The sequence below is a fragment of the Vulpes vulpes genome, chromosome 7, assembly GCF_048418805.1.
Source record: "Vulpes vulpes isolate BD-2025 chromosome 7, VulVul3, whole genome shotgun sequence".
Lineage (NCBI taxonomy): Eukaryota > Metazoa > Chordata > Mammalia > Carnivora > Canidae > Vulpes > Vulpes vulpes.
The window spans coordinates 103425960-103451927 of NC_132786.1; the positions used below are offsets into that span (position 1 = coordinate 103425960).

The window sequence follows — 25968 nt, forward strand, 5'->3', positions numbered from 1 at the left end:
TCTTTTTAAGTGCTCTCAGTCTAATAAGTTAATGAAAAATTTAGCATCTATGAGGCAGGCACATACATATGACAGCCAAAAACAGTTTCAAGCCTTATTATCCTTTTCTATTTATTTTTTTTAATAATCCACTTCTATCTTTTCTGCAGTTTCTCATTTTAAACACAGGCAAAGAACATTTTGTGTAAACATCCTGAGTTTTGAGAAAAGACATTTTAACATCCTACTGGTTGACCAAAAGTCTTCAAGTGTAACACAGTATTTTTTCCCCCTCACAGGGTACAGCCGTGCTTTTGAAAAGAAAAAATAAATCACAGGAGAAGAAGAAGGGAACAGCCACAAAGAGAGGGGAGAGGGGATCTCATGGAGGGGGGCAAAGAGGAGGGGGGCAAAGAATGCTGGCGGGGACTCTGGGATACCGCAGGGCAGAGAAAATGAAGATGCTTCAGAAGGAACAGGAGAAAATGTTTGTCCTGCATTTCCACTCTGGTAGTAACTAATAAAAAGATGATACTTAGGAGGAATGGGGGCAAGAAATACAAAAGGAAGAAGACTTCTGGGGGGAAGAGCATTTAATAATGCAGTTAGCAGGTACTCAGGAAAGCCTTGGAGGGGGGCTCCCAGGCAGCTCCGGGAGGAGGGGGGCGGCCAGAGATGGGAGCACCACCTCCCCCTCCGCAGGGGGAAACAGGTGCAGAGGGACCAACGGAGGGTGTCAGGTGAGGGGCCGGCGGTCGTGGAAACATTCCCAGCCGAGAAGCCTTACCCACCTCTGCCAGACTGTCACCCGAGTTGGCAGCAGCAGGGGGATCGAGGAGCAGAGACTCAGCATGGATTCTGCATAAGCGTTCTTTAAGGTCTGTGTTTTGTGCTAGGGCCTGGAACATGTTAAAAATAGTGGGGCTCTGTTAATAAATACATGTAGTGGAAAAGCACAGCAGTGCGCCTAGTGGGACGGAGCCCTAGGTAGGGGCACTTCCTGGATCTTCTTGAATACCATCCCACAGGACACTGGTTCTGGGATGCTCCTGAGATCAAAGACCCTAAACTTTGGAAGTGATGTCCGTTTTCTAGTTCTCACTTCTGCAGGTGGAAGCAGGGGTTGGTAAGGCTTTCCTTCAGGTGGAGAAGGAAATCACCAGCATGTTCAGCTGGCATTAGGGCCAGTGGCTTCGTGGCCCTGCCCCCTCCCCAGCTCCCTCCTTATGATCCCATGTGTTTCTCATCTTTAAAGAAGACGTTGCTCCCACCCCTTATGATTGGACATCTTTTAATGTTATTTAATTTTCATACCAGTTGAACTGGATCTTAGGAAGTATGCTTGGAAGTAAGATTTTGTGGAGGATTAATTTTATTTCCCAGTATAGGTAATGACTGTTTTATTCATTCTTCATGCCTACAACATTTTTATTGAAAACAACAATAATAACACACCTTCACTTACCTGGGTAAAGGTTAAGGACCAGGCCCTGGGAATGCAGGGAGGGATGTGAGCACATGTAAACCTATGCCCTGGGCAGGTCAGATTCCCTCTCCCAACCTCCCAAATGGAAAGGAACTGGCTGGAAGGTAGAGGAAGATGTTTCTAAATGATTTTCTCTCAAAAGGGACAAGTGTGCCTGATTGTCCGCCCAGACACTCCCACAGTCAGCTCCTCAGGTGCCCGCACACAGATCTGTCTATCTGTCTTCCAGGCTCTCTTCCAAGAAGCTTGGATCCTTTCCCATCCATTAGTGCCCACAGGATCTACCTGCTGAGACCATGGAATGGTTTGGCACTGTCTGATTTGCTGCCTGGATCTCAAACAAGATGTTGGTTTTATTTTTTAATGCCTAGGAATGGAACGGGTTATTTGGAAATTCTTGAGGATCATTTAGGAAACACTGAGTAAATGTCCTTAATTCACACAACTACATGTAACAATCTCGGTGGGGTACTCACTTTTTTCTAACATTTTGCTGGTTATCTTAGCATAGGTGGCTAGAATCTTAGCATGGCCTGGAAAATGTATTATTTCAGCAGCTTCTGTTTCCTTTGTAATAGGCAGATGAAAGAAGAATACCAAGATTGCATATACAGCACAAACACATCCATTCTGATAGCCCTGAGATGACACTAAAATTTTTATTTTTAGAAGACAGGTCTTGAATCTAACCCAGAATCTAAGCCAAAAAAAGGAAAGAAAGAGTCATTCTGTTACATCTTAAGTTTCCAAAATCTGAACACGGGAGAGAATAAATTCCTTAGAAGAGTAACGACTTTGGCCTAAGGATACTATGCCCTCTGTAAGACAAGCAGATGAAGAAGAGTCATCCAGACCTCCAAAGGAGGAGGGCACGGGAGAGGAAGATACCCCCGTGAAAGGGACTTGTGGGAGCCCATCAGAAGTATCTTCTGAAAGTATTAATGGTCAACCTACTGGGAACAATAAGACATGCTTTGTAGCACTAAAAAATAAACTTAAAAAAACAAACAAAACAATAACCTCACTTCTCTCAAACCCAAAAGCACCCAGTGTGCAGCTGGCTGTCCCTTGCAATCCAAAAGAGGGTGTTTCTGTCCCTGACCTTAGAAAACCCAGAACTTCTCAGGGTTGGCAACATTAAGACTCTCTGCATAGAATAAGTCCACACTATTTTTTATTTCTTTCAAAGATAACACACTTAGAATGTCAACAGAGTAAATATTCCTTAAGTATTTCTCAACAACAAATATGTAATGTTTCTCATTAAAGTGTCACACCAAAATCATTTCTTTTCTCAGTAACATGATGAATCGAAAAGATGAACGGATATTTTCTAGTTCTCTCAAAGCCTGAATCAGCCCCTGAAAACAAGATCCTAAAATTCATCACCCTAACCTAACCCTAACTGAAAAGTTCAGGATTGCTTCAGCTGGTAATTTCACAAGTGCATGCATACTCTCTCTTTACAGTAGGGATTCCAAAGGACAAGCAAAGATTTGGAGCAAATAAAATAACATAATAAAATAAAATAAATATATAAATAAATAACATAATAAATATGTTATTTTTAAAATTCTCCAGATTTTCGACAGATACAGAGTGAACAATCAGACAACAATGCCAGCTGTTCAAAGCAGAGTCCTAGGACACTGCGCCTGAATGGAGCCCAGCTGGAATCAAGAGGAAAAAAGCAGAGAGAGTGAATAACAGAAGGGCTTACTGAAAAATATTTGAGGCTTGACAGTGAGTTTTCTGTTATGAAAACACAATGATTATCTGACATTCCTTATGACTCATCTCTTTGTGCCCATGCAGGAAAAAGAAGCTAAATGTTTTATATTACCAAATCAAATCAAATGACTTCCAAGTAACTTTGAAAGAGTGGTAAGTAGGATCAGTGCTGGGCAGCAGAGAAGATAAGAGTGAATTTAAAATTGCCTTCTGCTGTCATTTGCAAAGTCAATCTAAGCTTGAGAAGTCTTAGGTGCGGAAATCTCCAAACCGCTGGATTTTGTATTAATAGACAAATGTCTGTAAGGCCCACACAAACGCACAACAAACACTTTACAGAAACTAAAAATCAAGATAAACAGAAGGAAACCAAACTTAAAGCATCTAATGCTCTGTGAAATACTAGCTACTAAGACTTGAGATAGGCTCGGTTTTGGTGTTCAGAATTAGCAGATCTGATAAAAGGTTAAAATAGAATTTAGATAACTTATTTGGCTTTTTCATGAATTTTCAAATACAACCATGGAGTTGGGAAATATTAAAAAAATTCATGAGATTGGCCACGTTGTCAAGTGTTTCTGTGACACAAACATGCAACTTACGGATGACAGGGCACGCTTCAGGCCAATGACCTGGGCAGAGGGGGAGGAGGAGACATCCTGTTCCATCAGCTGCTTCAGCTTCTCTCTCTCCGTCGATATGGTATTAAAAGCTGACCTTAAAGCGAAGTAAACTATAAAGATATAATCATTATAAAAAGGAGTAAAGGAAGAGGCATTATTAAAAACAACACATGTATTTCTTATTTAAAAAAAATGTAGAAAAGTAACGGTCCTGAATAGTGAACTGAATAGTATAGCAAATGGACATTCTAAATTGACTTTTAAAAAGCACATCTGGTTGGGGCACCTGGGTGGTTCAGTGGTTGAGCATTTGCCTTCGGCTCAGGTCATGATCCGGGGGACTCTGGGATTGAGTCCTGCCTCAACATCCCCAGGGGGAGCCTGCTTCTCCCTATGGCTCTGCCTCTGTCCCTGTGTCTCTCATGAGTAAATAAAATATTTTATAAATAAATAAATAAATAAATAAATAAATAAATAAATAGCACATCTGGAATATACAACACCAAGAGTGAACCCTAACTTAAACTATGGACTCTGGATGATAACAATGCTTTGTTGTAGGTTCACTGACTATAACAAATGGACCACGCTGGTGGGATGTCGACAGTTGGGGAGGTTGTGTAGGGTGGGTGGAGGGGACATTCAGAACTCCGTACTGTTTGCTCAATTTTCCTATGAACCTAAAACTGCTCTAAAAAATCAAGTCTATTTAAAAATTTAACAGCATATACATTGACCAATTCCAAACCTCCTGCCCACTATACAATTCTAGGAATTTATAACTTCTCAAGATATTTGGACACTGGAAAGAACACTTCTGGATTCTCAATTATCAGTATTTAGTTTTGTTTGTATCCCCAAAGACTGAAAATGTTTGCAAACAGAGCTTATTGGTTGTTGGGGAGTCATGGCGACAATGCAACCAAGAAACCAGACAGCACCTTAACCAGGTGACCAAAATGAATCACCAGGGAGGCTCAATTGGGCTTTTTGTGCCTCTAGATGTAATAGCCAGAAAAATACAACACCTTCGTTTTTGTTGTACCCCGAGCCAGGGAGAGACCACTCCAAAGTGAGGAACATTCTTATGTTTAAAAATTGACCTGTACCTTTCAAAAGCATCAATTTCATCAAAGAAAAAGGCTGAGGAACTATTCCCAATTGCAAGAAACTGAAGAAGAGACATGACAATGAACACAATACGTGATCACAGGGGAGATCCTGGATTGAAGGGGAAAGCGCTCTTTGAAGGACAATGGAACCACTGACAACACCTGAACACAGAAGATAGAAGAGATGAAAGTACTGCTTCAACATTAAATTTCCTGAAGTTCATAACTATGCTGTGGTTAGGCAGCAGACTATCCCTATTCTTAGGAAATAGAAACTACAGTACAAAGGCACTTAAAAAAGATATGATGGATGATTCTTACCCTCACACGGTTCAGAAAAATAAATATGTACACATGTGCACACATCTAGGGTGTGTGTAGAAAGAGGTAGGTAAGGGACATGTGGCAAAATATAAAAAATGATGAATCTGGTTAAAGGATAGATGAGAGTTCTTTGTATTATTCTTGCAACTTCACTGTACATTTGAAATTATTTTAGGGTGTGGCCTACAGTCTTGTTAGGGTTCTAATTGCTTGATCCAGAATCCGCCACCCAGCTCTACACTTGGCATTCAGTTACTCTGTTCACTTCCGTGAGCCCTCGCGTACATGAGAGCTTAGCACTGCTACGCACTCAGATGCTGGCACCAACGTTTTTAAAAACCGCTAACATATACAGGAAAAGATTCGTCAAATTTTGATCACATTTGTATGACTTATCTCCTAGGGATGGGGAAATGCCATCTAACTTACTTATCGTGGATATCACATTTGAAGAATATCTTTCCAGTCTCTTTTAATATATTTTGTTTTAGAAAGGTAGGAAGAAGGAAGAAGCAGAGACATACTTCTTCTCAGATGGCCTGGTGTATTATTGAATTCCACAGGCTTGCATTTTTAGAGGCACTGTCATTCAAGAGTGGCCGATTGAGTATCACAGAAACTAAATACACATTATTGACTTACTTCCCTCATTTCCAGAGCCACAAGGACAGCTGCATCTCTCCATAAGCTGTTGCTGAATTTGTCTGAGGTTGTCATGTTCCGGGATGGATTTAGACCGTCTTCGTAAAGTCATCACACAAATTAGTAATTTGTTTAAATACACACACACACACACACACACACACACACACACACACTTTCCTTAGTTTATTAAGCACAATTCATTTCTTCTGTGAACAGAACACAGGGTAAATAGGTGCTCAAAGCAAATAGGTACTGAAATTTCCTAACAATGTCTATGGAACACACTTAGCTCTTTGATGTAAACAATTCCATTGAGCAAAATAATGGGCAGCACCGCAGAGTGAGCAAGTGTGAGCTCCAAACCAGCCCTGGATTCCTCCCAACTCTATCACTGAGTCATCACATGACCCTGGACAAACATCTGCTGTTCCTGGACTCCCGTTTCCTCATTTGTAAATGGGGGTCATGATTGCGTTTATTTATAAGATGGCTATGGGGATTCGATATGATAATGCAGGTATAAGACTTAACCCAATGCGTAGTACATGATAAATAATAAATGTTGCTGCCATAATAATGGTGATGGTGATAAAAGCAACATACAAGGGTGAGAGTGGTGGTGATTTGAAATATGGGCACGAGTTTTAGGAGAATACGTTGGTCTTTTGCCAGGACAACATTTGTAAATAACTGGATGCAGGATACAGGCTCTATGAAGGAGGGACTGACCAGAATCTGTTCAACAGTTGGAAGAGCAGCCTCAGCTGGGGAGCAATGAGCCCCACAATTAACATTTCACATCCTGTTAGATAGGCACCCCCTCTTCTCACCCACACATGCTCTATGGGATACCCATACCCAGCTGAGGATGGGTGGGGAATTTCTCTTCACTGCCAAGGGGTTTTTTTGTTTTGTTTTTTTGTCTTTTGGTATAAGTGTCCTTAATTTGGTATTACAGTACATTTTTTCTTTTTTAAATTGAGGTATAATTGACATTAACACTATATGAGTTTTCGTGTTTACCATAAAGATTTTGATTTCTGTGTCCACTGCAAAATGATCCCCACAATAAGGCTAGTGAACATTGGTCACTTTAGTTACAAAAGAATTTTTTTTAATTTTCTTTCTTTCTTTCTTTCTTTCTTTCTTTCTTTCTTTCTTTCTTTTTTCTTTCTTTCTTTCTTTCTTTCTTTCTTTCTTTCTTTCTTTCTTTCTTTCTTTCTTTCTTTCTTTTCTCTGTCATGTCTATTGCTCTAGAATAAGTAAATGTGGCACTCATCTGGCTGTCACTTTACCAGATCAATTCCTCTGGCTCTTAGACAGCCTGCAGTAAAGGAAGGTCTCGCACTTGATGAGAAGATTCCATTTAAAATTGGCAGTATCTACACTGCTTGGTTCAAAATGGATAGCCGACAAGATTGGAGAGAGCATAAAATAAGCAGAAAGAAACTCATATAGTCACTATATTTAATTTTCAGATGTAAATTGCTTTCTAAACCACCTGACAAAGGAGCTTGGATGATCAAACTGCCATGCACTGGATTTCTTAAATGACTGGTTAGGCCCACTCAGAGGGCATCAAAAGAGTCACTCACAGCAGCCTAAGGATCCAGTACATGCAGAATGATTGCTGCAGGCTGCTTGTGGGAGACCATATTTATATTAATCGTTAAAGACACAGGATCCCAGAGGTGAGGAATATTCTCTGTGACACAATGTTTTCTCACTAATTTCTAAATGATGCTAGAGAAAAACCACTACAACAAAAAACTTACAAAAATAGAAAGATCCAAATGACTGTATCACATCTGTGAATATCCAACAGCAAATAAAATCACACAGAAAATCTTCAATGCTCAGAGCTGCAAAGAACCCCCAAGATCACTAAGGCCACCTACGGTATAGAATGGCCAACTCCTCTCTGTCTCCAGACTCCCTTGCCTGTGGTTTTGGGTCATGTTTCTCAGAGCACTTGCTATTTCCTAAAGCAGTTCGCTCTGCCCCTAGACTGCTGTGGGGAAGGAAGTCCTCCTATTTCCAAGTCAAAATTCCCCTCAATGTCTCCTCATTGTCAAGTAGAACTACCTCTTCATTCATGCGGTGTTCAAATATGGAAAGGCAATTATGGCATCTCTGCTTACTCATCTTTCCCAGCCAGGCTTTAGCTGTTTCTCAGACCCCCTCACTGTACTAAGACAGTGGGATACAGACAGAATGGAATGCCATAAGCCTCTCGGACCACTACCTCTCCCATCTCCACAGTCTTCCATGGTATTCTTTTATTAAGTTAGATGGTAAGAGTATAGTTAGCATGGATGGATGGTGAAAGGAGGTACTAAAGGACACCTGTACTCTCAGTCTGCCTGAGCTCTACTGTTTAATGTGCTCCTTTTCTAGCAGTTTCTCCTCATCACAAAAGAATAAGGTCTGGGGGAAGACCAGAAGACAGCACTTTTATGGAGACAGTATGGTCCAAGGCAAAGACATTTTGTAATAAGGCAAATGTGAACCAAAATCCTACTTGTACCACTTGGTTGCCATTTTGATTTTGGACAAATCCTCGGTTTCCATATCTTTTATGTGTGGATAATGCCCACATCTCATGAGTACTCTAAGGAAACAATGAGAAAACATGCTATATTGTATAACGCCCAACCCACAGTAGGACTCATTATTTTAAAAAAAAAAAAAAAGGACTGATTATTTTTCTTTCTCTCTTTTTAATGAAAAGCACATTTTGGTGAATTTTCTTTAAAATGATAACATACCCAAAATATATCCAGAGTGGTTTGGTCTTCTGTAATCTGCTTCCTCTAATTTTCAAACCTCACAAAATACCCATGGTTTTAAAATATTTTCTGATATTGTACCCAATGGTTCTTTCATTTAGATGCATTACATAATTTGATTAAACGGTCCCACTTATTTTGTGATAATTTACATAAATACAATTGCTCAGCAGAGTTTTATACTGAATTCTAAATTATGTTTGATAAATGATCTGGCTTTTCTTTAGATTCTGTATGTCTTCTAGCTTTTAATATGTGGAAATGATACCACTGTGACATGCTTGGCTTTTTATCCAATATTTCCAGAAACTCCAAACAGTTCAGAAAATGATCCTGCAACAATTAAAACTCAACACAGGAAAAGAATCAGGAACAAAAGAATACCAAATAACGGAATACAGTTTTTAACTTTGTTCTACTTTTAACCTTTTCATTTGTAAATGAGGATTTCCCTTACTGAAAATATCTTCAGGGAAGTATCATTAAACTTATCCTTGTTTCTTTTCAAAGTAGAACGCAAATGCCCCACTTCCATATAGGATCCTGGTCCCATCCTAGTCCTTTCCCTCCCTATAACTGCTCACCATACTCAGCCATTCCTGTTTCAGCTAGGAATAGAACATTGTCTCCTAAAACTTTCATGTAACAATGAGCAACAGCATGAATTCGTCCTATCCAGAACAAAATAATCAGTCACAGAAAACAGTTACAGAATTTGAGACCAAAAAGTCAGAAGAACTACTTTAGGACATTTAACAGATGAGGCAACCAAGGCCCAGAGAAGTTAACTGGCGAGATGAAAATTTCACAGCTAGTCCTAACAGATTGAATGCCTATCTTCTAACCCAGGTGGTACAGAGGGTTAGCTCCATAAAGGCTTATTATTTACCATGGTTCTTGCATTATGTTTCTCAAGAACTTTTTTTTTTTTAAGATTTATTTATTTATGATAGACAGAGGGAGAGAGAGAGGCACAGGAGGAGGGAGAAGCAGGCTCCATGCCAGGAGCCCGACGTGAGACTCGATCCCAGGACTCCAGGATCACACCCTGGGCCAAAGGCAGGCGCTAAACCGCTGAGCCACCCAGGGATCCCCTCTCAAGAACTTTAGTTCCTGGGTATCAACAGCTACTGGGGAGTGGGGGAAAATGTTCTAAATACATTGAAAATCACTGACTTAAAGCTAAGACTTCTCTGCTGCAGAATTTCTCAGGGCCTTTAATATTTACTATTCTTGTGTAAATTCAAAGGGAGCCATAATCAGCAGTATTTTCCAAACATTTTTAATCCTGTAACTCTTTTGTTTTTAAAAGCATTTTATGGGCAAAGTGTTCAGTGAAATATATTTGGAGAAATGTGAATGTTAATATATGCAATGTAAATTCCTTAATGACTTTAAAGTTTTAGTACTCTTTGTTCTCTGTTTACTTATATGTGTGTCCACATACACGCAAAGCCAAACACATGAACCAACGAAAACTCAATGATATACCATAAAAATCAAATTCTGTTTATGATATATGAGGGATTTTTTCAACTATGATGGGTATGAATTGGTTGTCTACCTTGGATCTAATCTTCTACAAAACAGAATTCACATGCATTTAACAAATTAAAGAAAAAGTAGGCAACACAGACTATGTCACAACAGCAGTGGAATTCCTACATTGAGTACATCTGCTCTGGAATCACAGTCAATAGATTAGTCATATAGTCAAGAAAGTACAATAAAAACCGACCGTGACCCGATCAGCCTCACGCAGGAAGAAAGGTCAAGATGCTTTTTTAGAGTTTGAATGTATGGAAGTGAGAAAGCACGCGAGGTCACAGGACTGAGGAGTAACTCCATTCCAGGAGGCCTTTGAGTCACAGCTTGTGTAAAAGCGACTCCCAGAGATCTTTCCGTCTACACAAGTGGACTTTAGAGCCACAGCACTGAAACACAGCTTGTTAGGCTCCCTGTGGAATTTGAGTCCGTAAACCTGTGGGGCAAAGGCTGTTGGGGAATAAGTGCACCTGGGCCTTTCTCGGAGCTCAAATCTTGACCTACTCCAGGTATGCAGCCGGCTCTACAGCCAGCTGTTTCTAACAAAGCCTGAAAGGCAAAACATCTGGCCACAGCCCATTATAGACAGTCTGTGAGGCTGAGCCCTCCGCAGGAGGACGGGATCAGTGGATTGACTCAATATGGGCAATCTCTCTGCTGAGGGAGCAGCTTCTTCAATTGTAAAAGTCAGGATACCCTTGCTGTGGAGATGCATTTTCTTCTTGTTTATAAAAAGACAGTTTGTGGTTTGGTGTGTGTGTGTGTGTTTAAAGATTTATTTATTTATTTATTTATTTATTTGAGAGAGAAACAGAGAGCAAGCAAGCACAGGTAGGAGGGAGAGAGAGAGAGAATCTCAAGCAGACTCCCTGCTAAGTGTGAGCTCAGCTCGAGGCTCAATCTTATGATCCTGAGATCACCATCCAAACCAAAACCAAGAGCTGGATACTTAACTGTGCCACCCAGGTGCCCTGGCAGTTCATGTTATTTAAAAGTTATGCTCTTTTTCAGGAATTTCCTCCCAAAAAGCCTAAAATACAACACCCTAATTACAATTGATCCTTTAATACTAGAGAACACACAAGGCCTGCGTGAAGAGCTTTGAAAGGCTGGAGGCAGGTAATTCTTCTCCTTTAACAGACTGACCCTACAACTGCATCATAAATGCTGACAAAGTTCTGACAGCAACTAGGACGGGAGTTTGATTGAGGTAAAGGTTTGTAAAGAACAGGAAATGGTTTCCTCATAACCACCATGTTTTATGTTTGTGGGGTAAGGGAAAAGCAAGCTGAAAGAATCAGGTCATGGAAGAAAAACACAGGGCTAGGGGAATAAAGCAGCAGAGCCAGTATCTTCCTTCCTTTTACTTCAAGCACTGTCCTCTCATTTTTTAAAAAAATTTTGTGTAAGAGGGGTGGATGAAGAGGAAGAGGGAAAGTTTTAAGCAGACTCCATGCCTAGTGTGGAGCCCTACATGGGGCTTGATCTCACATCCTTGAAATCATGACCTGAGCCAAAATCAAGAGTCTACCACTTAACTGACTGAGCTACCCAGGTGCCCTACTGCCCTCCCATTTAAAACTTTTAAGCTCATTTGCCTCTTTAAAAAATGATAAATTTACCATATTTTTTTCAAAAGATAAACGGTAAGATAATAAGCACTTACAACTGTAGTCTCCATTATTAAAATGCTGGTGTAGAACATTCCAGACTTTTTAGTACACCTATACGTGCCAGATTTATATAGTTTCTGTACAAACAGCATCATACCTATACACTGTTTTGAGAGCTGTATTTTTACTCAATGATATGTTGTGAACATCTTTCTATGTCTATAAACATAACCCTGGCCAGCCCATCCATAAGGGTGGTGAGACACCAAGTGAGGAGCACAGACTCGGGGCCAGGCAGGTTAGGATTCAAGTCTCAGGTTAGCCACTTTCTACCACTTTCTTACTTAGGAAGTTTTCCAGCTTCTTCCAGCCTCGGCTTTCTTATCTGTGCAATGAATATTACAATAATATCTGTTCCACAGGTTGCTGCTAGAATGAAATGAAAGTGCATGTGGGATCCCTGGGTGGCGCAGTGGTTTAGCGCCTGCCTTTGGCCCAGGGTGCGATCCTGGAGACCCGGGATCGAATCCCACGTCGGGCTCCCGGTGCGTGGAGCCTGCTTCTCCCTCTGCCTATGTCTCTGCCTCTCTCTCTCTCTCTCTGTGTGACTATCATAAATAAATAAAAATTAAAAAAAAATTGAAATAGTGCATGTAAAGTATTTAGTCAATATCTGACATAATAGCTATGTGTTCAATATAAGGAAGCTATTTTTATTATTGTGGCTGTTGACTATTCTATCATATAATTATATTGCATTAAACAGTCCATTTTCCCTATTTTGGGGCATTTAGGTTATTTCCGTTTAAAAACTTTGTATTTTGAAATCATGACAGATTCACAGGAAGTTGCAAAAATACTACAGAGAAGTCCTGGGTACCCTATATCCCATTTCTCACAGTGGTAACATGTTAGAGAACTATGCTACAATATCAAAACCAGGAAACTCACATTGACATAATCTACAGCCCTTATGCAGATGCCACTAGTTTTACATATTCTCATTTGGGTCTGTGTGCATACAGGTCAATGCAATTTCATCACATGTGTAGATTCATGGAACCACTACCACAATCAGGATACAGAACTTTCCATTACCATCAAGATCCCTCTTGCTACCCCTTCATAATTCACCCATATTTTTTTTTCCTTTTCCTAAGCCCTGGAAACCACTAATCTCTTTTCTCTATAATTTTATCACTTCAAAAGTATTAATAAGTAGAATATACACTATGCAACCCTTTTGAAACTGGCTATTTTCACTCATCATAATGTCCTTGAGATCCATCCAAGTAGCTACACATATCAGTATTTGTTCCTTCCTACTGTTGAGCTGTATTCCATTGTATAGACATCCCATAGTTTGTTTAATCATGTGCCTGTTGAAGGACATTTGGGTTGTTCCTATCTTTGGCTAATGCAAATAAAGCTGCTCTAAACATTTATGTATAGGCTTTTGTGTGGACTTAAATTTACACTTCTCTAGGATAAATGGCCAGAAATGTGAATGGTAACTGATGTTTAGTTTTATATAAAGCTACCAAATCACTGTCCAGAGTGGCTGTACCATCTTGCTTCACCACCAGCAACATATGAGAGATCCGGTTTCTTCATGTCCTCATCAGCATTTGGTACTGTATCTTTCTGGAGCTCTAACAGGGGTATGGGAATACCTCATCCTAGCTTCAATTTGCCTTTCCCTAACAGCTAATGATGTTGAACATCTCTCTAATTTTGGATATGTTAAACAATGCTACAATAGATCTCTTTATTCAGATAAGTTTTAAATTAACTTCTACAAATGAATTTTTCAAAGTGGAATTGCTGGATAAGCAGATTTTTTTTTTTTTTAACTCAAAACATAATGTCATACTGCTTTCCAAAAAAGCACCAATTTATACTCCCACCAGCAGCATGTGAGTTCCTCAGCTTTTAAAGAATACCTAATGCTCTCACTATCTCCCCTAAGGGCTTAAAAAAGAAACTTTGTGTTAATATACTCCCTACTACCAGGGAAATAAAATAAAAATTAGATTGCCCCAAATCAATTAATAGATTGATTTCTATTTCTTTAATAGAGCAGAAAACGAACCAACCAAGATCCCCTCTCCAAGGACATCCCACACCCAGACATGCATCTGACAGTTTCATCAAATATATCAAGAACAAAGAATATTCACTTACCTTTATGTGCAATATGACACAGGTCTTCTTGCATTTTAGAAAACTCTGACGAGGTTTCAGAGCCATCAGAATAATTTTTCTCTTCTCCAAAATCTAATGTTGACAAATTAGGGTTGGAGGAATGAAGTCTTATTGGGCCCGAGAAAGGTTTAGGGACCTGAAGTGACACCAAAGGGAGACATTTCTTTTCAGATGTAGGTTGCTTAGACTATCTTGTTACTAAGATTAGAAAGCTGTAGGAGAACATTTTATAGGTAAATCTTTCTACTGGGTGGTAAGTTCAAAGAAAATAAATGAAAACCCAGGAAAACACTTTCTCCAGCAACCTGCTCTGGCTTCTTGCAAAATAAAAATGGGTGAGAAACCACATTTCTTCTGGAAATGATAGAAGCATTAAAGCTCTAGGTTGCAAATGACAGCAAAAGCTGCCAGGCTCTTTCTCCTTTATACTCAATTCCTTCTTCCTGGCAATAATCATCCAGTATCTGGGTTGTTAACAGTGGGTAGGTTTAAAATGTTTTCTTAATTTGCATCTGGTGCTTCTACAAAACTAACTTCTCATGGGCTTGTACACAAATCACCCTTTACTTTGAAAGTACTTACGTCCAAACCATAAAGTGCTTTGAACCAGAGTCTATGAGAGTAGAACAGATGACTTAGCCATTATGTTTCTGATTTATTTGACCCTAACAATGTCCCAATTTAATATACAATGACTGAGCTGCAAATCTTGGCCTCTGGCTTAGCTATGCACTGGGGAAGTCGGCGGCTAGCGTAACACAGTGAAGCCCTGATGGGGGTTTGGGAGGTTGGAGGCAAGAGGCAAAAGAAAGTCTGCACGATGTTGCATTTCCAGAGACTCCAGCCAGTAGGTTCTAAGGGATGGTGAATCCACTGACTGGCAGCAGAAGAGGTGGGTCAGAGCACACATGCAGGTGGGGAAGAGGGCGGGCAGGCTCTGCATGAAAGAAGGGAAACCGAAGTCCTGGAAATGGCTGTACTCCCTCCCACCTGGTGTCATTTTTCCCTTACCCAATTCCATTACATGCTTATTGTAGCATGCAGAAAATCGAAGTGATTGAATTTCTCTCTGCACAGGGTATTTGCAAGAACAGCCACGGAAAATCCTATCAGAGTCCAAGTAGCCCCCAGCATGAGACACAGAGAGCAGGGGAAGCAATGGTTACCTGTAGCATTCCTTTAGCATCTTTGCCAATAGCTCTGGACCGCCACCTCCTGTGTGATCTTTTTTCCTTTTTGGGACTTTCAAAAGCTCCACCCTTTGTTTCAAAACAGGAAAGAGAGCATAGAAAGTAAGGTCCACCAGACCACAGAGAAAACTGCACAGCAAAGTGACCACCTCCATCCCCTTGAGTTTGGCTGAAGCAACTGACTGGACAACGTCCACTGTTAGTGGCAAGACTGGGGAGCAGAAAGGAAAGCAGAAAAATGCCAGAATGCAAACAGAAGAGGGACCTGGCTGACCTGGATGGCATTGATAGCCGGCGCCGAATATGTCCGATGCAGAACATCCATATTCTGTAGGAGCTGGCTCATTTCCACCAGGTAGGCATGACAGTGTGCCAGGTCTGTGCAAGACAGGCAAAAGGAAGATTCATAAGCCCTTACCTTGGCATCCAGGTTTCCCTACACTAGGGCCAGCTACTTTTTATTTATTTTTATTTGCCAGCTACTTTTTAAATTTAGCTATACTCTTCAATTTATATCTTTATAAAGATGAAATTTTATTTCATTTTTTACAGAAGAGGCAGTAAACTGCCATGGTTAAGGGCACAGATTTGGAGAATCTGAGGCAAGACTGCCTCGGTTTGAACACTTCCTGAACTCTGAATCTTGGGCGAATTACATAACTTCTCTGTCTTCAGTTTCCTCATCTGGGAAAGGGAGATAATTAAACACTTGCCTTCATGAGACAGTCGTGAGTGGACATATGGGGCATGCTTTTAGAATGCTGGCACACTGTAAGCACTCAATAAATCAGCTATCATCATTATCATTATTTCTAATATTGCAATAATAGGGTGTCGTCATCTGTGTTATCAGGGCTCCAGGCAAGTAAATGAAACAAAAATAAAGGTTGTACTGGTCTCTAAAGGTAACTGTCAATCGGGGACCCACCTTGGGTCCTCGAGACCCACCCATCAAGATGACCTTGATGATCATCTGCACATTGACCTGAGAGCACCTTAGTGTTTTCACACCAGTTCCTTGGTTGCTAACTCAAAAGATAGTTCTTAATTTGATGTTCACTGGATGATAGTGGTTATTTCCACTGAGAAATCAAGACCCAAATGGCTCTCAAACTTTGGCATCATCAGAATCAACTGGAGAACTTGTTAAACCACAGATCATTGAGATCCACCCACAATTTCTGATCCAGTCTACCTGAGAATTTGCGTTTCAAATAAGTTTGGAGGCCAGGCCAATGCCGCTGGTCTACAGATGGCACTTCAAGGACTAGCTGTGTCAAAATGTCACTCAGTGAAGCTCACTCAGGAGCTTCACTGAGTGACATTTACTGGGAGGGCAAAACCTCTATGGCCCCAGGTGTGATAGTATCTGAATTCAACAGGAGAAAATGTACTTTTCAAGGCCAATGCCTGGCATCTTTCTCTCATAGTAGTTCTCAATCATAGCTCAACTGGGGAAATTTTTAAAATTCCATATGTCCAAGTCCCATCGTGAGATAATTAAATCAGAACATCCCCAATCCCAGTGGTGACTTGTTTTGTTTTATAGTTCCCTGGGTGGTTCTTAGCTAATTAGGGTTGAGAACACTGAGCTTCCTGATAGAAGTGTTCTTAATCCCGATTCCTTATCAGAATCATTTGAGAAATTAGAAAATCAGTGATGCCAGGACCCAAGTGCAGACCAATTTAACGAACTTCTTGTGGAGAGTGGGTATTCTTGTCTTTTAAAAGCTCTTTTGATGAGCACTGGGTGTTATTCTGTAAGTTGGCAAATTGAACAACAATAAAAAATAAATTTATTATAAAAAAAAAAACAAAAAAAAACAAAACAAAAAATAAAAGCCCTTTTGGTGATTATAGTGTGCAGCCAGAGTAGAGAACTCCTATTTCGTGGGGATCTCCATTTGATTCACCCACTCACCTTCAGCAATGACTCCCAATTTTGGATATATACTAGAGTCAGTTTTGGCACTTAAAAAAAAAAAACCATACACAAAAAAGCAGAGAGATGTGCAGAGACCACCCAGGGAGACTGTGATTTAGTAGGTCCTCATGGAAATCGCACCTGGGTACTTAAAGAATATGAAAAGAAACCTGTCTGCATGCACACCCAGGTGAAGATGTAAAGCTCTACAAGGAGAATGTCATTTGTTCATCACCAGTGCAAACTCAGAAGCAAACTCTGGAGGGAAATGTAGACCAGTGATGGGGAAATTCACCTGAGGTGTAAATACTCAACAAGCAAAATTTCAGAGCCATGACAGAAAGAAGCAGAAGTTTCAAGTCACTTTACCTTTTGAGCATTTTTCCATGTCCTCTGAAGACTGTAACCATAATGGAACTCGTGTCTCACCACCACAAGAAAATGATAAATTGCTTCCAGTTTGAATCGAGTTCTGCTTTGATATACTGCTACGCTGTTCCACAGATGACAAAAGCATGTTATAAATGAAAACAGAGCCCAGTGGGAACACTTTAGGGTAAAGGACAACAAAGTGAGCTAGTTGCTAATGGAAGCCATCTGCTTGTCATGGGGAAGAAGCTCCTACAAAGCACTCCACTAGAGACCTGAAGCTCTGGCTGTCACCTCAGCCTGGTCATACCATGCTCTCATACCTGGGGCTGCTCTCCTGAATTTCTTCTTTGGTCAAATGCTAATCATGCCAAAATAATGATATAAATGTTGAGAAATCTTGCAATCCTGCATGGCTATAAACATACATCCTGCATTTTGCAATCAAATAAGAAAACCAAAGTCAAAATGGTCAAGGGAGAGCTGGAGCATTCGGCCCTATTAAATTCTTCCTTATGTGCTGTTTTTCAGTTACTGTCCCAGTGATAACAGATACTCCTCTGGCCCTGGTTCTGACCAGCAAGGCCAACACATTCCTCCCCACAAGCCCCCAGTTGGGACTCCCCTGCACAAGCCACCCCCCCTTCTTTTAGATTAATTATTGGCAAACTCTTACCTTCCTACTTGAAATGGAGTCCAAGACCCCAGGTGCAGAGTCTGTGACAGTGGATCCTGGGAAGTAGTGATTAACCTCATGTGGAAACATGGCGATTTCATTCTGACGATACATTCTGTGGTGGCGGAGTTTGGAGACCCACTCATCAAAGATTTCTTCTGACTTGACCTAAATTATAGTAAAAAGAGGGAAACAAGAGCATCACTCAATGAAAGGAGCAATTATTCATCAAATTGAGACACCTTCTCTTTACATGTTGGCACATGTAGAAATGTAGAGATAAGTTTATTGACTTAGTTTATATTTAGGTGGTCTATGGGAACAAGTTTGAGGAAGAAATGGTGAATAATAATGGTCTTTGTAAACTTCATTTGGCCTCTCCATGAAAGGGTCCAATTGTCATGCTGTTATTAAGAAAGCAAACCATTAAACAATGAACTAGAACTCCTATTTATCTGTCTCAAAGCATTTCCACATTTACTTGTCCCCACCTTTCCTATTCTTACTGAAAATATTAGCACCATGTTTCTTTTTAAACTCTTTTATAATTCAGATTTTTCAGATTAATCTTCTCTGAACTGGAACAAATTCGTAAATTCTTCCCAGAATATTTAACCTTGTTAATCTTCTCTGACAAAGAACACATTGCTGAGGAATGTGAAGTCTATTTTAAAACATATTTCTCCTGCACTTGGAAATAGAGAAAAAATGTGAAAAACTATTATTGGTGATTTCCAAGATTTTTCAAACACACCTACACAAACGTTTAGCCACTCTCTCCATAAATGAGTATCAATGTCTACTTTCCACGAAGAATAATGTTTATAACTAGCAACTTTTATTATATAAAGTATTTCAAATGTTTGTAAAAGTACTAGAAAGACTATAACAAGCACCTATACACTAGATATTTCTTAATAGTCAATGTTTTGTGTGTGCAAGGGTGTATTAATATTTTTAAAGTGAAAAACAATAGATACCCACATATTAGAACAGACTCATGAAGTGGCAACTTAAAATCACCCAAAAGGATGCTAACCCTTCTAAGAAGAAAACTCCAGGTCAATCTGTTAAATCTTTACTACTACCACTGCTGAGAGCAAGGATGTCAGGAAATTTAGGAAATGTAAGGTCGGCTCTTAGGTTTGTTGTGTTGATTAGAAGTACATGCAGGGGATCCCTGGGTGGCGCAGCGGTTTGGCGCCTGCCTTTGGCCCAGGGCGCGATCCTGGAGACCCCGGGATCGAATCCCACATCGGGCTCCCGGTGCATGGAGCCTGCTTCTCCCTCTGCCTGTGTCTCTGCCTCTCTCTCTCTCTCTCTCTCTCTCTCTCTGTGTGACTATCATAAATAAATAAAAATTTTTAAAAAGTTCAAAAAAAAAAAAAAAGAAGTACATGCAGGACTTAAAACACTTCCAGGTGCTACTGAATATATAATATACAGGAAAAAGCAATACAAACAGACTTATACCTATTTATCTTCCCCTAAATTATGTCCTCGAAATGTATTTCCTTTCCAGATACAGTTATAGCAGGGATTTTACAGGAATCTTACATCATCCTTTGCACTGATCTGCTCTCAGAATCCCTTAGAAATTGGTGCCCAAAGTATTCATCTTGACCCATTTTTTTTATTGGTTAAATGAGGTAGAGGAATAAAAGCACTTTATTAAATAACTGTCCAGCCTTCTGTTCCAACCCCACAAGTAGTTATAGGACCATAGGTGGACAGCCACTTAACCTCTCAGCTGTCCTCCCTGATTCCTCATCTATAAAATAAGATGATGGGACTGGATGGCCACCATTTAAAAACTGCCTGACTCAGAGGCTATCAACGAGGACCCTCAGATAACCACACATACCCACACTAACATTCACAGCTGACATTCAAACAAAGGAACAAGAAACATGAACAGAACAAAGTAAATCAACACAGAGAAATATTAAACTATGTTTCTCATGATATTAGTATCCAATGTTATTCTAACAACGAATCCTTACTAGCTGCTGCACCCCCTGGTTCTTTAAAAATTAGGAATTAATAATTACTTTTAACTGGAGTAGTGGATGAACAAGAACCTATTATTTCCTGATCATGTCAAAACAGAATTAAGCATCATTGGAAGTACATAGAGACACAATTGAAACTATTCTAAAGGAGACTGACCTTTAAAACAAGGGGGGGGGGGGGCGGTCTTTCTTTTTTTCTTTTTTTTTGGTCATTCTCAGCCAAGGGACATTTGGCAATGGGAGACATGGTTTTTTTTTTTGGCTATTATAACTGAAGGGGGCTTGTTATCAATATCTAGTGGGTAGAGGCCAGGGATGATCCTCAACATCCTATAATGCACAGGACAGGCCCCACAGCAAAGAATTTTCCAGCACCCTGTGTCAATAGTGCTGAGGGTGAGAAACACTGCTTTACTCTGGGCTTAGGCCAGGAAACAGTATGGATTTGACTATTTTGTGCAATCAATCAACCACACGTATTTGTTATGCATATATTTATGTAAGCACCATATATGTGCTTTGGGGCATCTTAAGACACGGACCTCATCATCTCATGCTTTCATTTTCCCAACCCCCAGCCTCCATTCTTAATTTTCCAAGTAATTTGTCTAAGTAAGAAAAGAATCTTAACATCCTCTCAATTAATTCCTCACATTTGAGTACCACCTAATAATTACACACAAATACTAAACTATTGAGCTTACAGCAGGCTGGGCATTATGCCAAGTTTTTTACAGGCTGCCTTACAACATGGGCACTATAATTTTCATTCTGGGGAAGGGTAGTGAGAAAACGGAGACTTTCGGGGATTAAAAAAATTTGCCAAAAGCCCATAGCTAGTAAGTAGCCAGGCAAAAATTTAAAACAGATCGGGACCTGTGAAGCTCTTATATCATGCTCTTAACCATCTATGCCACCAGCAGGGAGAGGGCAGAAGGGGTTAGTTAAACCACTTTCAGAGGTACAAATTGGAGGCCCATACTTAAGGAGGAAAGTTCTTGACATTCACTGTAGTATGAGAATTTTAATGGAATCCCTGAAGTGGTAAGATTAATTTTTTTTCCAAGATTTTATTTACTTATTCATGAGAAATACACAGAGAGAAACAGAGACACAGGCAGAGGGAGAAGCAGGCTCCGTGCAGGGAGCCCAGTGTGGGACTTGATCCCGGGACCCCAAGATCACACCTTGAGCCGAAGGCAGACACTCAATCACTGAGCCACCCAGATGCCCCGGTAAGACTAAATATTAAATGTTGTATTTCAGGAAGACAATTTTTTTTTTAATTTTTATTTTTTTATTTTATGATAGTCACAGAGAGAGAGAGAGAGAGAGAGGCAGAGACACAGGCAGAGGGAGAAGCAGGCTCCATGCACTGGGAGCCTGATGTGGGATTCGATCCTGGGTCTCCAGGATCACACCCTGGGCCAAAGGTAGGCGCCAAACCGCTGCGCCACCCAGGGATCCCTCAGGAAGACAATTTTAACCTATGGTTAATGGTTCTCCTCTAAAGGTGGTACAGTTTGGGGGAATGAGTTATTTGGAGACATGAAGATTTTTTTTATTACTGATTGTTGGCACAATCAAGGTATGTGTGTTGGAGGGATGGGGGACAAGGATGCTAAGCCTTCAGCAGTTGTGTGAGACAGTCCTGCACAATGAAGACCCATCCCACCCAAATATTAATAGCATCTGTTAGAAATGCTTTTATAACAAAGATCTTCTACATGTTGCTTGGATCTTTTGAAATATTCAAAGAGCATCACCAATAGTCCTTTAACTTACAATCCCTTTTGCAATATAAAGAAACCGTGCCACAGGAGATGGATCCTGGGAAGCAGCCTCACCTTCAGATGGTAAATGTGCTCTTCCGTATCCAGATCTATGCATTTTGATGACTTCTTTACGGACATTACCGAGAGCCCAACATCAATGCAGCCATGCAGCTTCTCTCTCTCTATCTGCAGAGGCATGAGAAGAGGGCGACTTGAGGTTCATGGTGTTAAAAACAGTAGTAACATCCCAGACACTCCTCCCCTATAGCCTCCCCTTCAACATCCACCAATATAAACACAACAACTACGACTTACCAAGCACTTAGTGTGAATTAAGTACTGTACATGCATTGTCTGTTTTAGCCTATGAAGTACCAAGTGGTTTGCACAGCCAGTGAGTGAGTGAGGAAGCAAGAGAGCAAGCCCCACAGATCAACTCCCACAGCAATGAAATCACCTGTTAACTGCACTGCCTTCCACAGAATTAGTTTCTAGTATCTAAATTCATGTGGAAGTGACTTTAAAAGGAGAGTAAGGGCAGGAAGCTAAGATAAGTCACTGTGGGTTGGGGATTATGCCAAGTTTTCTACATGCAGCCCTACAAAATGAGCACTCTAGGAGTCAAGGGAAGCAAGAGAGGATGAGGGTAGTCCTGGGTGAGAGGAGGACCCACACCAGGGGCAGGGTCGTTGTAACAGTCATTCCAGCCCCTGTGAGCTGTCTACCTAGTATTAACAACAGGAAACTGTTTCCCCTTCATCAAGCGGCTTCTCCACCAAAACCCCTGACCCCTGTAATAGTGAAGTGACACCTGTCCCATGTTTTGTTCCTGCTATCTCACTGGGAAAATGTTTTCTCCCACCCATAGGACCCCCTCAGTCCAACCCTAAGACATACACAGACCCCTGGATCCCTGGTAGGATGTTTAGAAGAACCCTTCACCTTCACTTGGTGGGTGAATTGAGCCAACTCAGAACCCAGAGCAGAACCTCTCGCCCATGTGAAAGAACTATTATTACTCCCTATGGTTTCCAGTTCAGAGAAATGCAGTCTCCAAATGTGTACAACCTCATCCATGAGCTGACAACAATTAGCCCTTCAGAATTCTTTAATAACATAGTTGATTAATGAGAAGACTTACATCCGTCTGGCTCTTGGCATATTTCAAAATCCCTTTGTCCAGATAGAAAAATCTCTGTAGGGAAGAAAGTAGAATTCACTAAGACATTCCATTTAAACAAGCACCCTTCTGTTGGTCCCAATTTTCAAATTCAAATTATATATAAGTGCCTAAGAACCATGTACTGAATGGGGTAGTGTGGAAACAAATAAAGGTGAAGCCAAGGCCAGTGTCTTACCTTGTGCCAGCCTTTCAAGGGCCATTTCCTCTTTTTCAGCAAAAATCCTTTCTGGATGGGTGGCTCCTGGGTGTAACTCATCTCTCCTCTCAGCCCTTCCACCACTTCCCAGCTGTCCTGTTTCAATAAAACAGATCATGCTAAATGTCTACCTTTAATAATAATAATAATATTCAGAAGCACTTCATCCTATTGGTAAATCCATCAAAGATGGTGAACTTGGCTGGTTTTTGGGGGGAGAAGTTATTAAAAGTTAATTTTCATACAGGTCCTGGACATCATGGATTTAATGCTATAATTTAATGGCATCAAATTTGATCTATTTTTCCAAAAGCCCTCTCCTAGAAGGGAATGTTTCTCTTAATGCTTGAACATGGCTAATGGTAAAGCTTTACTGTAAGTTCTATACCCTGTTAGCTCACCACTAGACTTCAGTTTGAATTTTAACCAAAAGCTATAGATACCAGGTGATAATATGGGAAAACTGGCTTAAGAAGTGGCTGAAAAGTAGGATATTGAATGCAAACTGGTAAACATGACAAATTGGTCAAAATAATGATTCAGTTGCAAATTAATCTCTTCATATTTAAATACTGGAAATACTGAAGCATCAAAAAAATGCTTTTGAAATGAGAATTTTCATCCTCTTTTTCCAGAAATGTTGCCTGCCACACCCTCCTTTTGTTTCAAAAACTTCTGGCGGGGGTGGAAGTAATTATTGCTTTACTGAGCTGTTCATAATTTTGAAGAGGTACAAACTGTTATTATAATTAATCTTCTGTTGTTGGCTATCTAGGTAGTATCAACTAATTGAAAAAGAATTTAAAAGGGAATACTAAAGAAAAACACTAAAAATTCTGAAAATTTATTTTCTAGTGCTTGAAAATGCACAAATCATTGCGAAATTATCCCAAGATAGACCCAAATTGGCAATATCTATTTTAGTGGCTGAGATAATAGATTTTTAGTTTACTGATGGATTAACTTATGTGAAATGCACAAATCTTAAAAGTACACCCTGATGAATTGAATTTATAGAATGCACACCCTGATGATAGAATTTATACATCTATACCATTAGTAACTACCATTCAGATTAGAAAGAAACATTTCCAACATAGGATAATTTAGTTTTGACAAACATGTCCTTCCCCACCTCCTCCAGCTTTTTGGAGATATTATTGGCATATGACATAAGTAAGTTTAAGGTATACAATGTGATGATTTGATAACCTCTGTTTCCCTACCCCCATCATTACCACTTTTTTGTGTAGTGATAAAACTTAAGATCTATTTTCTTAACAACTTTCCAAGAATATAATATGGCATATAATCACCATGTTCTGCATTAGTTCCCCCAGAACTTACTTCTAGCTGGCAGTTTGTATGATCTGACAAGCATTTTGCCATTCCCACCTCTTCCTATCCCCAGGAGACTCTTTCCATGAGCTCAGCTTTTTCAGATTCTGCATATAAGTGACAACATACGGTATTTGTCTTTCTCTGATTTATTTCACTTAGCATAACACCCTTAATGTCTATCCATGTTGTTGCAAAAGGCGGGATTTCTGTCTTTTTTTATGGCTGAATGAAATTCCCCTCTGTGTATGTATCACGTTTTCTTTATCCATTCATCCACTGATGGACACTTAGGTTGTTTCCTTGTCTTGGCTACTGTGAATAAAGCTGCAGTGAACACAGTGTGCAAATCTCTCTCTAAGAAACAAATGTGTCCTTTTGGTCAAGATTTCATGTTGACTTAACTTGCTCTTAGTCAAATCTCCAGACAATAGGTGAGGGTTACAGGTAGAGGCCAAAGAACTGGGAGATGGACAGTAAGTGTGAACCAGCACCAGAAAGCAGAAGCAATTTGATTTAAGCCCCAGGAAATACTCTAATGACAAGGCATGGAACCATAGGACTCTTGCGTGCTCTGGCTCAGTGCTCTGTGTTGTTCTCAAGCTTAGCACATGGGAAACATGTGGTAACAAGAACACTTCTGTACTTTAGCAACTGAACTCTTTTTATGACAATCCTGACAGATCTGCCTTCTATCTAATTGCACTTTACTGTGAATATAGTTAAAGGTACATTCCAGACTTTTGAAATGTGGTAGTGGTATCCCAGGGTCTGGAGTTGTAAAAGGGAATTCTTCAATGGAAAAAAGCAAAGCTTATATTTAGCTCTTTCTTTGGAGGACTTTTTCAGAAAGGCAGCAATGTCAAATGAGATTTCTTTATAGTATTACCAATTATTCAAAGTGACTTAATCATACCCAGACAATAAATGGGGGATGCATATTATTAAGTGATGAGAAGCCTACGTGCACGTACGTGCACACACACACACACAACTTCTGTTCGCATGTATTTCAGCTTAGAAAGCCATTCCTCAAAATCTAAAGTGTCCTCCCTGTCAAAATTGTAATGAATTTTTAAGGTCAAGTTAAAAGTTCCAGCTCCTCTAGGAAGCCTTCTTCAAAGGAAAGTACTATTTCATTCTAGAAACTCCATCAGCATTCCATCTACCTTTCCAATGGTTCACCACTTATGATATTATATGTGAGATTTTATCATCCCTACCAGACAGACTCCTTGAGGATGTAAAGTGTC

The 25968-nt window shown here is 40.1% G+C and overlaps 1 protein-coding gene across 6 annotated transcripts in view; it reads right to left on the reverse strand.

The window, feature by feature from the left end:
- Nucleotides 1-25968, reverse strand: part of OSBPL3 (oxysterol binding protein like 3) — a 179531-nt gene that overhangs the window by 45666 nt on the left and 107897 nt on the right. For 2 of the 6 annotated variants that reach the window (XM_072764570.1, XM_072764571.1), the window contains 10 exons: nucleotides 23357-23473; nucleotides 23140-23193; nucleotides 22071-22184; nucleotides 18212-18379; nucleotides 17536-17659; nucleotides 15517-15620; nucleotides 15219-15311; nucleotides 14032-14188; nucleotides 3799-3929; nucleotides 771-878 (listed from right to left, as the gene is read on the reverse strand). In XM_072764570.1, the coding sequence (XP_072620671.1) occupies nucleotides 771-878; nucleotides 3799-3929; nucleotides 14032-14188; nucleotides 15219-15311; nucleotides 15517-15620; nucleotides 17536-17659; nucleotides 18212-18379; nucleotides 22071-22184; nucleotides 23140-23193; nucleotides 23357-23473 (1170 nt within the window). The remainder of the gene's footprint in view (nucleotides 1-770; nucleotides 879-3798; nucleotides 3930-14031; nucleotides 14189-15218; nucleotides 15312-15516; nucleotides 15621-17535; nucleotides 17660-18211; nucleotides 18380-22070; nucleotides 22185-23139; nucleotides 23194-23356; nucleotides 23474-25968) is intronic. The other 4 variants (XM_072764574.1, XM_072764575.1, XM_072764572.1 and 1 more) reach the window with 2 other exon arrangements.